At 48.1% G+C, this 17,334-nt stretch overlaps 6 protein-coding genes across 6 annotated transcripts; 4 read left to right on the forward strand and 2 right to left on the reverse strand.

Moving 5' to 3' along the window:
• Positions 1-133: 133 nt before the first annotated feature.
• On the reverse strand, positions 134-4,253 carry I302_106978 (uncharacterized protein; the record flags this gene model as incomplete). Its single annotated transcript, XM_019192372.1, has 6 exons — positions 134-3,180; positions 3,236-3,421; positions 3,478-3,503; positions 3,553-3,967; positions 4,030-4,123; positions 4,176-4,253. 6 exons carry the CDS (start codon positions 4,251-4,253, stop codon positions 134-136), a joined length of 3,846 nt encoding a protein of 1,281 aa, XP_019045369.1.
• Positions 4,254-5,566: 1,313 nt separating this feature from the next.
• I302_106979 (uncharacterized protein) lies at positions 5,567-7,073 on the forward strand (the record flags this gene model as incomplete). The annotated part of the gene is made up of 2 exons (XM_019192371.1): positions 5,567-5,597; positions 5,659-7,073. 2 exons carry the CDS (start codon positions 5,567-5,569, stop codon positions 7,071-7,073), a joined length of 1,446 nt encoding a protein of 481 aa, XP_019045368.1.
• Positions 7,074-8,595: 1,522 nt separating this feature from the next.
• On the forward strand, positions 8,596-11,607 carry I302_106980 (uncharacterized protein; the record flags this gene model as incomplete). The annotated part of the gene is made up of 8 exons (XM_065870382.1): positions 8,596-8,765; positions 8,826-9,580; positions 9,631-10,132; positions 10,195-10,311; positions 10,391-10,570; positions 10,621-10,741; positions 10,795-11,127; positions 11,191-11,607. The coding sequence occupies 8 exons, from the start codon at positions 8,596-8,598 to the stop codon at positions 11,605-11,607; spliced, it is 2,595 nt and encodes an 864-aa protein (XP_065726454.1).
• Positions 11,608-12,009: 402 nt separating this feature from the next.
• Positions 12,010-14,085, forward strand: I302_106981 (uncharacterized protein; the record flags this gene model as incomplete). The annotated part of the gene is made up of 5 exons (XM_019192369.1): positions 12,010-12,455; positions 12,580-13,552; positions 13,624-13,791; positions 13,852-13,949; positions 14,013-14,085. The coding sequence occupies 5 exons, from the start codon at positions 12,010-12,012 to the stop codon at positions 14,083-14,085; spliced, it is 1,758 nt and encodes a 585-aa protein (XP_019045366.1).
• Positions 14,086-14,198: 113 nt separating this feature from the next.
• On the reverse strand, positions 14,199-15,435 carry I302_106982 (mitochondrial 37S ribosomal protein uS2m; the record flags this gene model as incomplete). The annotated part of the gene is made up of 5 exons (XM_019192368.1): positions 14,199-14,330; positions 14,398-14,578; positions 14,672-15,062; positions 15,123-15,281; positions 15,375-15,435. 5 exons carry the CDS (start codon positions 15,433-15,435, stop codon positions 14,199-14,201), a joined length of 924 nt encoding a protein of 307 aa, XP_019045365.1.
• Positions 15,436-16,233: 798 nt separating this feature from the next.
• On the forward strand, positions 16,234-17,104 carry I302_106983 (60S ribosomal protein uL22; the record flags this gene model as incomplete). Its single annotated transcript, XM_019192367.1, has 5 exons — positions 16,234-16,294; positions 16,369-16,440; positions 16,508-16,636; positions 16,718-16,883; positions 16,969-17,104. The coding sequence occupies 5 exons, from the start codon at positions 16,234-16,236 to the stop codon at positions 17,102-17,104; spliced, it is 564 nt and encodes a 187-aa protein (XP_019045364.1).
• Between the last annotated feature and the right edge of the window lie 230 nt (positions 17,105-17,334).

Below are 17,334 nucleotides of genomic sequence, written 5' to 3' on the forward strand. Positions count from 1 at the left end.
ACCGGAACATTGGCAGTTAAATTATTGTTGATATACTCATTGGATGCATTATAAGTATTCGTGTACCGAGCAAAATCATTGTCCCCTAAATCCAGATGGCAAGTACAAGATGAACATCTGTCCTATCGTCCTATCACTCTTCGTCCTCCTCCTCTTCCTCGATGACAGGCGCAGCCGATCGTCCAGTTGGTAACCCCCTTCTTGCCCTGCTTCCTCCACCTCCCCCACTACCGCTCATGCTGTCCATACCTATACCCAATCCCGTAGGTTCCTTGTTCTTCCCCTTATCATTCTCCTGCTTTTCCTCTAGACTTGTTCTTCGTCCCCTCTCGCGTCGCTTACCAGCAGGGGTAGATGCTTTCATCGAAGCGTTGACAGTTGGGAAAGCAGATGCTCTCGCCCCATTTATCCACATCTGATTTGTGGTACTACTAACACCTCGACCTCCGATCTGACCCAATCCACAGGCGTACTCTTCCTCTTCTTCCGATATCCAATCGTCGTCTTGCTTCTTCTGAAACACATCACGTATGGGTCCTTTCTTGACTTGAGCAGAGAGTGGTGATCGAGTGCGATGTATCTGCTGAGCCAGTGAATTCTTGCTTTCCCTTCGCCGGCGTTGTGAGCGTAGGGAAGAAGGATCATCACGACCACTATCATCCAGATCACCTTCCTTATCTCTCCTACCTTCCACTGACGAAGCTCGACTTGAAGCATTCGATTTGATACTGGAAGCTACCGATGAGGGACGTAATGACTGATTATCATGAATGACCCGGTAATGTCGCACACGCGATGAATCACTTCCTCCAGGAGCCCTTCGACGATAGTTGTGCAGAGGCGAAGCTGGTGCACCACCCTTGAAACGACCAGAGGCGTTGTCAGAGACGAGTGAAGGGGAACGCATCGACATGGATGACCGTCGACTATTGCCTCGTTGAAGAGAGTGTGCTGAGCCTGGTCTGGATGGGAAATCGACGTATTCTCGGTCGGAAGTCGGGGTCTGACTCCCGTGACTTCGCTGACTGGTCCTTCTATACAACCCACTCAATTCGCTGGGATCGTGCAAGTTGTGACCATCGAAGGACGATCGCCTGGATGTGACGCTACTGGACCGGCGGGAGTGCATTGGAGGTCGACCGTCCAATGAGGTTCGTCTCGATCCGGGAAGAGCCAGAGGTGTCCTGTGGATATGAGGCGCACGAGCATTGGGTCCACGACTAAGAACAACTGCTGGTGACACTTTGCTTTCAGATGCTAGAGGTGAACCAGGTATTTCTCTCTTCCTTCTACGCTTATCCTCATTGAACAAATGACGGAAAGTAGTCCACAGACTATCTCGTTTGTTGCCTTTGGGATTCTTCGAGGGTCCAGCGACAAGCTGGTCGGCTGTGATGGATCCAGTGGACGATGAAGCAGGAACGTCTTCCGTCAAATCGACAGCAGCGCCCAGGTGTTGAGCTGATCTACCGAGTGATGCTTGTTTTTCGCGCTGGGGTGTGGTGAGAGGGGTAGCAATGAGCGGGGGAGTGGGTGCAGGAGACGGTCGTAGCAGTGAGTCGTGATCCGGATCGGGTCGGGGTAATACTTTATGTTTGGGAGGAGGTTTATGGAGTTTGGATGGAGAGGTACTACGCTTATCATCCTTGTGCGAGTGTGAGGAAGCAGGTGAATCGGTTTCTGCTGGTCGATCTTCGGTTTTCTTACTTCCCACCCAGGCGGAAGTCGCTCGCTGTAACATCGACATGGAGGGCGATCGTCTTTTTGCACTGCGATCCTCGCCGTCACGAGCTGGTGAGGCTTCAGGTGTCGAGAGCAGATCCCGAGTGGGTTCACGGGGAGGAGTAGTGGGAGTTTGGGGATGTGGGGCAAGAGTACCGGGAGGAGGTTTTAATTCGAATTGGGGCGGACTAATAGCATTGAGGGCTTCGACAGCTGAAGAATTGGAGGATAAGGGGAGATTGTCAGGGGATGCAAAGATCGGCTGACTCGGTCCAGTGATGGGTGCACCCAGATCCATGATGGTGAAAGATGGTGTGATAGGTATTGAAGCGGTTTCATCCTTGAAGGTGACAGCTGGTGAGTTTCGGAATTCAGGTGACTCTCCAATGGTAGTCGCTTGTTCCTTGGCCGCTTCTCTGGCTTTTCTCCTTTCCTCACGAGCATAAGCAGCTGCTTTCTCTCTCTTCTTCGCAGCAGTAGCTTCTCGAGCGACGATGACATCGTCTGTCTCGCCTCTCTCCGCTTGCTTCGCTCGCAGTATCCACCACATTGCGGCGCTAGAGTCGCACGCATCACTTTCGACCGAGTGCCTGAGCTGACCGACATCCATGCCCATATCATTGAGCTGGTTAAGCAGGTATTTCTCAGATGGAGTGGTGAAAGGAGGTGGCCTCTCTTCATTCAGTCTGACCATGTAATCTTCAGGGTGATACCTCTGCCACTGTCCGGACAGACTGTGATGAGAATGGCGACGTTCCATAGACATGGTTGAAGAGACCGATCGTCGTTTGGTCCGCGAAGGAGTACGCGAGTGTTGAGCCACCGGAAGGTGTAGAGAATGTTCGTCAAGGATGGGTAGGCTGGCTGGTGTATCCTCACCCTCATTCTCCTCATCTTCCTCCTTCTGTCCTTCGAGAGATGATTTCACGGCGACTCTGTTTTTGACGTAAGATCCGCTCTTTGGTGACGCTGAACCAGGTCTTCTGATAGTTGATTGACTGCTGTTCGGGTGAAGTAATTCGAGAGCTTTCTCCGTTGCGCTGAATTCACTACTGTTGACACGATGAACGGGCGGTTCTATATCTTCTCCGTCATCTTCCTCAGCAGTGGTAGGTGGAGTAGTGCCAGTTCCGTTCTCGCTGTCAGCCGCAGATGTTTCGGATGGTTCGGATTCAACATGAGGGACAGTAGGCGTGTGCAATGACAGAGGAGATGGTTGAGCCATGTGAGGGGTCAGACGAGACGATCCATTCTTGTTGAAAGGTTCAGCGAAGAACTCGTCGCCCGATCCAGGACTGGTGGGGAGAGGTGAAGGGGGAATAGAGTGTGAGTCCCCGGAATGACCTTGCAATCGATCTACAATCGTCATTTTGAACCATGGATGGTTGAAGATCCCTTCAATGGTGAGTCGTTGGGAGGGTTCCTGCTGTAGCATTCCTCGAATGAGGGATCGAGCCTCTGCTTAATGTCAGCGACAAAGGACAAAGGATGAGGTTGGAGGATTGTTACTTACCCTCACTCAACCATTCTGGCTCCTCATATTCTCCTTTTATGATCAATTCCTTCATTACCCTCTCGTCATCGTCGTCAAACGGAAGTCCACCACACAGCAGTGTATATAGGATGATTCCCATTGACCAAATGTCCGTTTCCACTCCCAAGTATTTCCTTCCCGCTAGCATCTCTGGACTGGCGTAACCTGCACATGGTAACTCAGCATAAGATGGACAAAACCTGGACTGGAAAAGCACTTACCAGTCGTTCCGCAAAAGGTTTCCATTCTGAAGACTTGTCAGCATCACCCTACAGGTAAAGAGTGCTGATACTCACAGCCTCCCCCTCTGCCATTCTCTGACAAATCCCAAATCTCCCAGCTTTATCCTGAGTTCCCCATCTAACAAGACGTTCTCCAGCTTCAAATCTCGATGTACCACACCCTGCCTATGCATCCATCCTACAGCAACAGCCAATTCCCCAAAAAGCTTCCTCGCTTCTCCCTCTAACATCCGCCCCCTTTCCACCAGGTAATCAAACAGTTCTCCTCCGCTACATAGCTCCGTGACTAACCATATGTGCGATTCTGTAGCGATGATCTCGTGTAGGTGGACGATGGAGGGATGATGTAATCTCCTGTGATGGTGGATCTCGCGAGTAAGATGAGGAGTGAACGATTTGGGTATCTTCTTGATAGCGCACCTCGTGCCCGTCAGACGATGGGTAGCGATGTGGACAGAGCCATATGTACCTAAACATGAACATGAGAGATGTCAGCTTGACTATGTCACAGTGACTGATATGATAACCCACCTTCACCGATGACACGTCCTAACGTATATCCTCCTATGATCTTGAGTTTATCCGTCCCCAGCTCTTTTGCAAGCTCTTGATAGGCGTTGGTAAGCTATGTGGTATGTCAGCAACGATCATACATAAGTGAAGAGGATACCACCCACCTGAGCTTGCTTGTTGTTGGCAGAATTAGCGGTATAGCTGTAATTGGTCTGGCCTCCCACACGCCGAGGCGCTGCCATTGTCGAGGTCCAGATCTTAGCGGTCCACTTTGGTTATTCTTGGAAGTGGGCGAAAGCAAATGCAGGAGATTGAAAGCGGGTGTTGAACGCAGAATCGTGTCGTAACGAGCGATGCGCGATTGGTAATTGACGGGGACGTCACCTGTTCTGTACGCTTTTATGTCAATGATGTTGGGTGATAGCCGATGCTTTTAGCGTGAGGCCAGCGTCGACAGTGTCGATCGGTATATGAATGGGATGGTGTACGAGGTACGATGTATCGTCTGTTATCGTTTGTTGATGTCGGATGAGATTACAAATGATAGAGATAGATGACAACAGAAGGTGGTTTAAAGATGTTTTTCAGGGGAACAAAAGTGTAAAGGCTAAGAGAATGTCATCACGGCCGTACGAGTAGTAGCTTTGATATATGGATCATCCATATCATCTTCATGCATATCACAACTAGGTCGCAGCTCTCTTGTCTGATGCATTCATCAGCTCAGCAGTCCCATCCCTGCTCGGTGCTAATGTGTGACGGCAGGGAGGGACACGCGATTAGCTCAGCTCCAGCTGGCCGGGTGGTAAACAGGGACAAAGGAAACTAGATGTTGAACTCGTTACAGATTTAATGTTCAATACAACGGACAATATGCAGATCATGAAGATTGCATTCTGCTCTGATAAGATAGATAGTCTACCTAGACCTTATGACGGATGCTGAAAGCAAAATGAACCTGTAAACAATCTGACAAGATACTGATTGTGAACAGTGCATCCTCCCTGACTTGCGGATTGGTGGGCCAAATGAACGCTGTATCCTTTTTTAGGGTTGCAGGATCAAGTACTCCGCTTTCTCGCCCTTTCCGTTTGCATGATCAGTCAGTCTTCAAGCAGACCACTGAGCCTTTGCTTGTGAGAGTATCCTCTCAGCTGCTGTTCAAACCCGTATCATGACAATGGTGTGATGGTATACTTTACCTAGGGATAACAAGCTGTCTTTGCCGTTGATAGAGTGAGTAAGCAGAGCGTCTCCCTGCCCAGGTAGGTAAATGGAGATCAGGGAGATGGAGACATCTTTAGGCTTTGGCCCCAACTGCAGCTCAGCTCAGCTCGGACCCTTGTCTCCTTCGGCGAAAGGCCAGGCAGGTCCAGGCACCTACACGCGGGCACGAGCAACACACCTATATTTCGGTGGCCGTTTACAAGAGTTCCAGTAAGGTTGTTAGCCATCACGGAGACACACGTATCTCGACAATATATATATATACATAGGTTGCATATGTACATATACCTTGTCTTGTACCTTTCGTACACCTTTCTATCGCAACAGAATGACTAATGAGACTGAGCAGATAAGACCCTGTAAGTAGCCAGGATGGAATGGTATACGCCAGCGTTCATTAACAGTATCGCTTTCTCGCAGTATCGCTGCACGAGCGATACAGTGTTGCAAGACGGAACTCGACTTTCCCCGCCGTGGTGGTAGTGGCCGTAGCGTACCCGTCTTCCTCTGTCTTACCTTCCCAGCCATCTCTCGAAAACCGAATCATCGAGTTACAACGACATTTCCCTCTCCTGTACAGCAGTGTGGAAGGTGTGAGAACGACCAAACCGTACTTCAAGAGTAGAGACGAAATATGGTCACCTAGTGAAATCCTCTTTTCTACAACATATATGCCCAAAGCCGATGCGAAAGAAGAACTGGCCGAGGTCTTCGGTGAAGAACCGTATGTATTGGGTAGGAAGCAAGATTTCTGGTCCGGCCCAGCTTGGCAAGTCCGAATGCATACCCACCCCGAATCCGAATCATCACGAGCATACCTCACTTTGGCTATCGATCATATCTATAATGACGGACGAGGTCTCCTGGCTCTGCTGGAATTCCTGCTTGCCGATGACATCTCGTCATTACCATACGAGAAGCTATCTGAAATCCCAAGAGTGGAAGATACCATCAGCATGAAGCCGACAATGGGGTACTTCCTTCCGATCGTATTCGACAAATTACTATTGCCTAAACTACCAAACTTCATCCAACCTTACTTCAAGAAACCCACGCCATGGCCCTCGACAGTCATCCGACAAAGTCCAGTCGACTGTCCACCTGCTCAAACCCTCATCTCTCTCCCGCTCGATCTCATCACAAACCTCAAGCTCGTTTCGAAAGAACACGGCATCAAGACATTACATGGTCTCCTCAAAGCCGCTTTCATGGTCAGTGTCTGGTCGGTCTACCGCTACACCCTCACTCCATTCATCGTACGCGGGTCCACCCCTCGATCGGAAAGAACTTCAACATTAGGTCATGCGCTGTGTACGGGCAATTATGTTTCTTCCCATAAAGTGGATATCCCCATGGATGGGAAAGACGATTTCTGGGTGATAGCCAAGAAAGTAGCAGATGAACTGATCGATCCTCAAGCTATGCAAACTGGTCGAATGGATATGGGCATGCTGGCTTGGGTACCTGATGGAGAGTTCGACCCACCACACGAAGATCCTCGACGAGTCACCAAGTGGGAAGATTTCTTCTTATCTGGGGCGTACTCTCCCGCACCCTTCAACGAGAGTGTCAGTTTCTCCAACCTGGGTGTGACGAAACTTCCCAAGGGTGCAGATGACTTGATTTGGGGTCAGGAAGCATCCCCGTACGCTCCTCCGTTCAACGCTAGTGTGATTGGACATGAGGGTGGATTGAGGATGATAGTGGTCTGGAAGGAAGGGTCGGCGGTGATCAAGGAAGAGGTAGAACAGCTGAAGAAGGTGTTTGAGGGAGTTCTGAGGAAATTGGTTGAGGGTGTGGACAACACAACTTTGGAGGTTCTAACCAAGGTATAGAAAATGATTAGAGAATTAGACATGGGGAAATTCGATCAGATAGATCTTAGAACTAGATTCTTTACATAGTACGTCGTAATATATACTGTATATGTCTACCTTATAATACAAGATGCTGTTTGCGTCAAAGCTCTTCAATATGTTCATACAATTTTAAATCTCTCGTTGCATGCAAAGTTGCGTAATGTCTGCACGCAGTCAAATCGGACTACCATGTCCCTTACTTCGCATGTGGTATGACCCGGTGCCCCTCTGGTGTGTATGAGCTAGCAGTACACAGTACACACCGATTAGTGATAACAAGAGTACTGTACTTGATGGTCAAAGCGACGATTTGTGTCTTGCAGAAATGCTCTTTACTTCACTGTCCGTGATGATGTAAAAGTTATGAGGTACGATGACTGCTGGTATCGTAGTAGGATCAATACTCGGTAAGGAATATCTGTCAAGTGTGAGACTGGTTGGTGGATATCTTATCTATCTCCCAATAAATCGGTCAATCGCTGAAGGCCACTCATGAACCTCTGACAATCGTTTCATCACGTTGCATTAATTGTTTCCTCTTGGATCTGCGTCGATCGATCTATGACTCATCAAAATGCTGAGAGCTACAAATGAACTACAAGATTGGATTGAATTCCTTCTGGTTCGAAATTGGATAACGTATTATTGCGCAAAGTGACAAGCCAAGAAGGACTGCGATCAGGGAAAGTTGGGGTCATTTAATTCTACAGTGCTACTCGTAGTGCACTCGTGCACTTTAAATCGGTGCATACTCGGGATGATCATTCGCAGCAGGTCCTTATCCTTGAGAAAGTAGGGAAAAAGGGGGAAAATGCAGAAAAAGGGAGAAAAGTGACGAAATCAGCTAAAATCAAAAAGTGATGACACTACGTCATAGATCCCAGTTGTTTGTTTAGGTTCAAAACAATATTTTCATATCGGGTTGTTTTTTTTTTAGTTTGAAAACAAACAAAATTCACAGTACCAGCTGGTGTGGCGCGATCGTCATATACTTTTTATTCCACCATTCCAACAACCTCACTAGTTTGTATTTACCCCTCATCATCATCACCACCTCTCGTCTTGTTTTCTCATCTTTCATCTTCGTCCTTTGCTCAGCTTTCAGTGAGGTACAGTATAGCAGAGTATAGTACTCTCATAGCAGACAGTGTGCAGCTGGGTCGTGTGTGTCGTATAGTATAATCATAATTGACTTGTGAGTTTCAGAGGTATTCATTCTTTCTATCTGTTATTCGGTTCCGTCTCTGTTCCCTCTGTCCCCATCCTTTGGATTCATCATTAGCACGTTGCATGATGTCGAATGCTGATCATCACTCTGTAATCACACTTGCACCTACAACTACTTATCCTTCAACCCACCATCTCATCCCTTGACATTCCCATCCTGTCCATTTCACATCCACTACAGATCATCAATCGCAACTTATAATAGACACTTCCCTTCCCGTCAATCGCTACTTGTTCTTCTTGTCCATACAAGGAAACAACATCTTCCACAATGTCAGCGACTGGCAAGGACACCCAGACGGCGTCCACCTCTTCTTTCGTCACCGCGCTGGTCACAGCCGGTATCACCGTTGGAGCATTGACCGCAGTATGGTTGATTCTTCACAACAGACAGAAGCTCAAGCGAGTCTTCCAACCTAGATCATTGTTGGCGCCCGATGCGTGAGTTGATCGGTCGCTTCCTTCTCTCAGAGTCAAATACTAATGCCTTTCCATTTCCAGCAAGAAACCACCTGTCCTTCCTTCCAGTATATTCGGTTATTGGAAGACCATCCTGATCACCACTCCCGATACCGATCTGATCGTGTCCAATGGTCCCGATGCATACTTCTTCATCCGATTCATCAAGATCTTTGGTCTCAAGATGTTACTCCCTTACTTCCTTTTAACCTTTGTCATCTGCATCCCCGCCTCCGCTGTCAAACCAAACAACGAGTTGGAAGGACTCAACTTACTTTCATTCGGTAACGTCCCTCGAAACCACCAGAACCGACACATCGCTCATTTCTTCTGTGCCCTCATCCTCATGCCTTACACCTGCTGGTTGATCTGGCAAGAGTACAAGCACTTTGTTGAAGTCAGACAAGCCTGGTTGACTTCACCTCAACACCTCGCTCTTGCTCGAACCAGGACTGTCGCTGTCACCAACGTGCCCGATTCAGTCAACTCTGAAGCTGGCATGAAGGAAATTGCTTCGATCGTAGCCAGAATTGACTCTACCACTCCCGGATCATCTGTCCCTTCCGCTGGCGCTCAACAACCTAGAAAATCAAACGCAACCGAGGGTACTTATGTCAACCCATCAAATGACGCCGAAGGCGGTGTGAGACAAGTTTGGCTGACAAGGAAGTGTAAAGATGTTGAAAAGGTATGGGAAGAGAGAGACAAGGAATGTTCGAGATTGGAAGGTGGTGCAAGCAAATTGATCAAGTTGGCCAACAAGAACCAAGCCAAGGGCAAGACCCCAGAGGCTCAAGGTAAGCATTCTACTTTGATCGACACACTATGAAGCTGATCATACGTTCAGGTCAATACGATGCTGAACGATCTTCTGGTGACATTATCGACCGATACGTCTTATCCAAGAAACGACCATCCTGGAAGCAAGGACCTTTGGGCTTGATCGGCAAAAAACAGGACATCGAATCATCTCCCCTTTACATTGCTGAACGAAATGCCAAACTATCCGAAGTACGAAAGACCATTGATGACCTGCCTCAAGGAAACACCGTCTTCATCCGATTCGCATCTCAACATGAAGCTCACGCTTTCGCAAGATTGGTCGCTGAGACCGACAAGACCAACAAGCTCATGAAAGCCGGTGTCGAAGTCGTACCTGAAGACGTGCAATGGTCGAACATCGCTATGAACCCGTATCAACGAAAAGTCAGAAAGGTAATCTCTTGGGCGCTGACTATTGGTCTCATCATCGTTTGGGCTATTCCTGTCGCATTCGTCGGTATCGTCTCCAACATCGATTCGTTGTGTGAATCACAATCCTGGTTGTCTTGGATCTGTACCAACGGGCCGTAAGTGTAATATTCCTTTGCCCCAAGCAGTCACAAACGCTTATGATTTCTTTGGTTTCCAGCGTCGTCAAAGGTATCGTCAAGGGTGTCCTTCCTCCAGTCTTGCTCGCTGTCCTCTTCATGCTCTTGCCTGTCGTTCTGAGATTAATGGTTAAGCTTCAGGGCGAAGTCAGAAAGACGTGAGTACGATTAACCCGCATCAGTTCCGTTCTTCTTCTTGTTCCCTAGATAGACAGTGCTGATCTTTCGTATCACCAGTGACATTGAACTCGGCCTCTTCTCGCGATTCTGGTTGTTCCAAGTCATCCACGGTTTCCTGATTGTCACTGCGGCTTCAGGTCTGATCTCCGCCCTTGCTGATATCAAGAACACCGTTGGCCAATTGCCTACTCTCTTGGCGGAGAAATTACCAACCGCTTCCATCTTCTTCCTTACCTTGTAAGTAATCGTTCAACTTGGTTCATGATTGACGCTAACCATTGTCGCAGTATCCTCACTGCAACATTCTCGGGAGCAGCTAAATCCTACTCTCGAGCCGTTCCTTGGGTGATGTATTTGCTCTCAGGTGTTTTGGCTGGCAACACTCCCAGAAAGGTATACATGAAAGCCGTAAGTGGCACGTTTACGTCTAAACAGCTCATAACTGACGTTGCCGTTTGCAGTTCAAGATGGACTCATTGACATGGGCGACCACTTTCCCACCAACCTGCCTGTTGATCTGTATCACCATCGTCTACTCGGTTATTCAACCAATCATGACTCTTCTCGCCCTTGTCGCATTCTGTTTACTCTACGCCGCTTACAAGTATCTCCTCAACTGGTGTGCCGATCAACCCGACTACTCTGAGACCGGTGGAATGTTCTACATCAAGGCTTTGAGAACTGTTTTCGTCTCCTTGTACCTCGAAGGTATCTGTTTGGCCGGTCTGTTCTTCTTGTCTACCGATGAGAACAACAACCGAGCCAAGTCTGGATTGGGCTGTGGTGCTGTCATGGTGAGTCGGATCGCCTTCACTGAGTCAAATATTTGACTGACCCGATCTATGAATCATGCTTAGGTTGTCGTAATCGTCGCCATCGCCTTGTTCCAATTCTACATCGATTGGTTCAGATTCAAGAAACCATACCTCTACTACGTCCACTCTACCACCTCTCACCCCAAATCATTGGGTATCGACCCTAAAGTCGGTGTCACTCAAACTGCGTCCAACGAAGAATCTGACAATGCCGGACCTCAATATGGCAACACCTCCGGGTTCCACTACAGAGCGTTCGATCACCCCGCTTTGTGGAAGAAACAACCTGTCATCTGGTTGGCGAACGATTCTTTGGGTGTCGGAAACCATCTCGTCGAGAAGATTAACGCCAAGAATGTCGAAGCTTCCACCGAGTTCACTTCGATGGATGACAAGCAGAAGGTGCAGGTTGAGAGAGGACCTCCTGACGAAGCTTGGTACGGTGGATTCTCTTCTTAAACCCATCTTTTACAACACGGTCAATACACGTGATTGACACTTTCATCGGCGTGATTTGATTTGATTTGATTTATTTGCCTTGTAGCACCATTTAAACGGATCTTTCATACTTTATACACGGATCTTTTCTTCATCTATATCTATTTATAATATATAATAACTAATTGATGCTCTATGCAAATAATCTTATATACTTCAGTCATACTATCGATATTCTTGGATGCTGGCAGTTAGATTTATAATGGTGGTGATGCAATGTGATAATCACGTGGAGGTAGATAAGCTATCATTTAAGCGTCATTTCTGTTTCGCTATTCTTGTCTCCCCTCCAAGTTTATCTCACGCATGTATATACAGGGACACACTTGATCCCTCGCTGTGCATCCACTGGAAGAATACCCAATGAACGATCCTTCCAACCCATTCCAATCGCCCTCTAACAATTCAACCGCACAACCTCGTAACCAGCTCCTCAGCAAGGTCGGACAACCCTCAACATCATCTCCACGTACCGAATCAAACAACCGAAAGCGCTTTGGAGGACTATTCGCAAGTTTCGGCCTGGGGAATGGTACAGGGTCTCCTTTACGACCACCTGTGAGGACACCCGTACGTGCCGGCAAGCCAAGTCAAGTCAAGACGAATGTGAGGGATGAGAAGGGGGACGAGGAAGGCGAGGGGGATGATAACTCTAATGTGGTTGGGGGAGTGTGGAGCTTTGCGGAGAGGATGAGGGAGTTGACTTTGGGGAGTCCTGCCAAGGGGAAGGGCAGTGAGATCGATGTTGATGTTGGCGTCAGGAAGGAGGGGAAGGTGGGAGATGGGCTGATGGGTCTACCTGATGAGATGTGAGTTTCCTCCACTGCGCTCTTTGTCACCGTACAGCACTATCGTGTTGTCGCGAACGATTCGTCTATATCAAATGACAAAAATCTGTGCTGAGGACCACCACTTCGTCATCGCCTTTCTTAGCCTCCTTCATGTCCTTCTTCAACTCCCCTCAACCCTCGCTCAACTCCACCTCATATCCCTCATCTCAACGAGATTCTACGATCTCTCCAGAACACCTGTCCTATGGTCGAACATCTTCCGCGAGAATGGATTCGAGCTGAACGAAGCAGCTAGAAGACACGGCGTTGCGGTAGAATATCCTCCTGATGGTCATTGGGAGGGTATGCGATGGCTCAGCGACGTTGCTCAGGAAGACCAGGAACATAGCAAGCATCAAGAACAAGAGGGGAGTTTACTCCAAGAAGGGGACATACCAATCCATTATCCTACTCTGATCCGATCGCGTCTCACCCTCCAACATCTCATTGACCATCCAGACCACCTTCCCACTCCGACAGTCATGGAAGGACATCACGATGTGGTTTACTGTTTAGCACGATATAGAAACCACTTATTCACAGGCTCAAGGGACCGCTCGATAAGGCTGTACAACGTATCTACTAGAAAAAGTATATGGGTGGAAGAAGCTGCTCATGCGAGGAGTGTACTGTGTTTAGATCTAGAGTTGGACGAATATGGGCGAGGGTTATTGGTCTCTGGGTCATCGGATACGTGTATTGGAGTATGGACGGTCGACCTCTCTGGATTAGACAGTAACAGTCCTTCTCCTGAGGCGGGAAAGCAGGCATTAGTGTTGGAGAGGCTTACCACTATACAATGTACCTCTTCGGTCCTGTCCATTGCGCTTACCCCTCAACATGTCATCTCAGCAACCAAGGATAACAAAATCACCATCTACTCGAAATCAAGCTACGAAATCGTACGAACGCTGGAAGGGCACACTCAGCCTGTTAATTCCATATCGCTCTCGCCCGATAGGACCAAGTTGGTCTCGGGGAGTGGTGATGGGACATGGAAGATATGGGATCTGTCGAGCGGGGTATTGGAGAGAGAAGGTGGAGGAGGAAGGGGCGTAGCTTGCGTGGAGTGGAAGGTGAGCTCTTCTATCGTTGTTTGCTTGCGTTCTTGTGCCTAATGAAAGAGTGATACTTCATTTTGCATCAGGGCGACCACATCGTTTCGGGAGATGGGGATAATCTGGTGAAACTGTATTCCGCTTCGACTGGGAATTTGCTACATGCTCTCGAAGGACATAGAGATCTCGTCAGAAGTGTTAGTATCAATCACAGTGCTAGGGTGATAGTCAGTGCAAGTTATGATAAAACCATTAGAGTGAGTTCGACATCCTCGCATCTTCGTCATTGGCTGATGGCGCTATCTTCCCCCTTTAAGATGTGGGACATCAGAAGCGGTAAATTGATCAAGATAATCAACGAAGATCGGTCGTCGCTGGTGTTTGACTTGACAATGGTACCCAACAAGATTATCGCGTGAGTGATATCGTTAGCCTAGATGATTAGTCGGGGTTGAACTGATCGTGATGACGAGAACAGTACAAGACAAGATGGCTCAGTACACGTATTTACTTTTGGCGATGATTTACCTTACACCAATCTATTTGCTTGACTTGCAGGAGATTTTCTAGAAATCCGATCTTTTGGTTGACCGTGTCCTATTCCCCTCGTTCCATATGTTGACAGGTTGAGCCGTTATGACCATGCATATATCATCAATGTCATCTACCTTCTATCTCGTCTTGCTCTACCCTTCTGTTCGCTCGCCCTTCTCTCAGCCTCCTTCAGACGTAACCTTCTTCCTTCCTGTCCTGCTATACTTAGCGTTCCGATCACCAACTCAGCGGTTCGCATACTCTGTTTTGGCAATTAGGCCCCGTCAGCTCTAGACTTTCCCATTGAGGAGAGATGGAACATAGCTCACCTCAACATTGGCAGGTATGGGATAAGTGACTATCCTAGGATCCGTATCTGTATCTACAATACCTATCGTAGGTATGTGACGGGCCGTACATTCTCGAATGGCAGCTGTGTTTTCGGATGGATTGAGGAAAATGACAAGATCGGGTTTGTAAGATTTGTTGAGCATTGGTTCGATACCGAAGCTACATAATTCCCATCTCGTCAGTACGAGCACGACGCAGAATCAATCAAAACAGTCACATTCATGTCGAAAAGGAGGCATTATGGACACTCACAAAGTCTCCGAATTAGTCAAAACACCAGGCATCCAATCATTCACCGCATACCCATTATCCTCCAATCTCTCTTTCGCACGGTAAATCATCTTCTTGTGCCCCTCCCTCGTACCTACAATCAATACTATCCCATCTGCTTTCACCACGTCTCTCACCAGCGCTGCCGTACGTCTGAGGATGGGTAACGTCTGATCGAGATCTATGATGGATAGTCCAGCCCTTTTACCGTATATGTAAGGTGTATAGGCTGTAGATGTGAGACTGTGTGAATGACCTAGGGCTGCACCTGCCGCTAGGAGGGTAGAGAGGGTAGCTTGTGTTGGAGAAGGAGATGAACGGGGTTGAGGTGGGGGGTTGGCAGATTGAGGGATGAAGAGTGGTAGTGAGGAGCCTAGATATCGTTATGTCAGTATGGTACGACTACTTGCTGTTTTGTGAAGTGCCTGCTCACGCTGTGCATCTCGCCTCCGACGCCATTCTCTAGCTTCGTTCAGGTTCCTCTTCCATGCTTGTTCGGCTGATTCACCGGGATACGCTTCTCCTTTAGCTGGTCTTGCTGATCCTTCTGCTTGGTTTGAAGCGATACTTGAGGAAACAAAGGTTCGAGCAGCTGCAGCAGCGTCAGATAAGCATGGAGTCTCCTTCCACCGACCAAGCCGATACACATGCTGACTGTACGTGGTCATGACAACCATCAACTCACCTGGTCGAACGACAACATTTGCTCGAAGAGCTTTTAGAGCAGATCCGCTTGATCCTTTCATAATGGTGATATGCGGTGAGAGGCAAGCACAAGATCGAGAAGGGAGCGAACAAGGGCTTCTTGATATGTTTTGAACTGTCTGGTGCCAGGTGGTCTGGTGTATGAGATAAGGAGATACTCGGTCAAGACTACGCTTGTTCGAGTTATCAAAGAGGCTTCATCCATTCTTTGACTTTTTCCATGCATCCTAACAGACTTTGCAACATGATCCGAACGTATAAAAGTATCAGGCTCATCCGAGAGTTCTCACGTGGAAGAAGTGGTCGATATCAGACAGAACAACAAAAGACGGAAGTAAAACACGCCACATCACTGACTCAAAACACCGAGAAACTCCGTTTGGTCTTGTCCCATGAAATCACCTGTTTTGGTGGAGAACCGGAATTTTGATGCCACTCGTACTCAATTTGCTGATTTGGCTGTATGGTATGGTGTATGGTGGTGTTGTGCGTGCTCAGTGTCTACTCTGTTTGCTACAGTCAGTCAGTCTACACCATCCACTCACTCACTCTTGCTGCTACTGACCGTTTGCAGTTTGCACAAATCGACATCCTCAAAATCAACTCTAGTCCTCATCTCCTCTTTGTCCATCAAAAAAAAAGGCTAAAGCCCATACATATTCACAATGGTTAGTACTCGCCCTCAACTATGTCCAGAAGAACAAGAGGAGGAAGGATAGACAAATGCAGGAGGATGTAATGGGAACTGAGAAGAAACGATGCTGATGAAATTTTGCTTTGCTTCTTCCTTGCTCACCTTACCTCGACTATCCCTCAACTCATCATCAACATCAACATCAATGTCACGCCAACAGGTTCGATACGCCTCTGCCCACGTCGTTGCCAGCAACCCTGAGAAGTGTGCGTAGGATGTGTCTCTGGGATATTGTCAGGATGGGATAGTAGGACTGATATCGGATTGTTGATCATTGCAGTCGCCAAGGCTCGAGGAGAGTATGTCCGAACTCACTTCAAGAACATGCGAGAGGTCGCTGCTGCTCTCACTGGTGGGTGATCATTCATGGTCGAGGAGCATGAAGAGGGGGTGCTAATGGGGCATTATGCGATCAACAGGCTTGAACCTCAAGAAGGCTTACACCTACCTCGCCGATGTCCAAGACCACAAGCAAATCATCCCTTTCAGACGTTTCGCTGGTGGTATCGGTCGAGCTTCCCAAGCTAAGCAATTCAAGACTACCAAAGGTGGGTCATACTGGAGCTATGTGTCGGGGTCGAGACTGGATTGCATGGACGGAATACTGATATGTGTATGGGTTGGAACAGGTCGATGGCCCGAAAAGTCTGTTCAATTCATCCTCCGACTCCTCAAGAACGCCGAATCCAACGCCGAGGCCAAGGATCTCGAAGCGGAGGAATTGATCATCAAGAACATTGTTGTCCAACAAGCCCCCAAGACCCGACGAAGAACTTACAGAGCTCACGGTCGAATGTGAGTCTAGCTATCCTTTATGACACTAATATCCTGTACATGGAAAAAGTCCTCGTAATTGACGTTTTACTCTGCTCGTCTCCAGCAACCCATACCAAGGTCACCCTTGTCACATCGAGATCATCCTTTCCACCCCTTCCTCCGAAGTACCCCGAGCCAAAGATCTCGACGTCACCTCTAGCTCCAAGAAGGGAAAGACCGTTGCTGCTATCGAGGCTTAGGTTAGAGTCGGAGAGCAGGAATGAGGTTGGGCTTGCTAGGCTAGATTTTGGTAGTTGACGGCACATGACGTGCTATGTATGATGGATCCATACTTGCTGCATGATGGTTTGGCATGTGCTGCGTTGCGTTGCATTGCATCGTTTTGGATATATCGTCTGCATCTCTTGAAGCTTGAGCAGAAGCACAACTTGTAGTCTTCTTGTCTCGCTGCATGACTAAATCAGTTACG

Source organism: Kwoniella bestiolae, chromosome 5 (assembly GCF_000512585.2).
Source record: "Kwoniella bestiolae CBS 10118 chromosome 5, complete sequence".
NCBI lineage: Eukaryota > Fungi > Basidiomycota > Tremellomycetes > Tremellales > Cryptococcaceae > Kwoniella > Kwoniella bestiolae.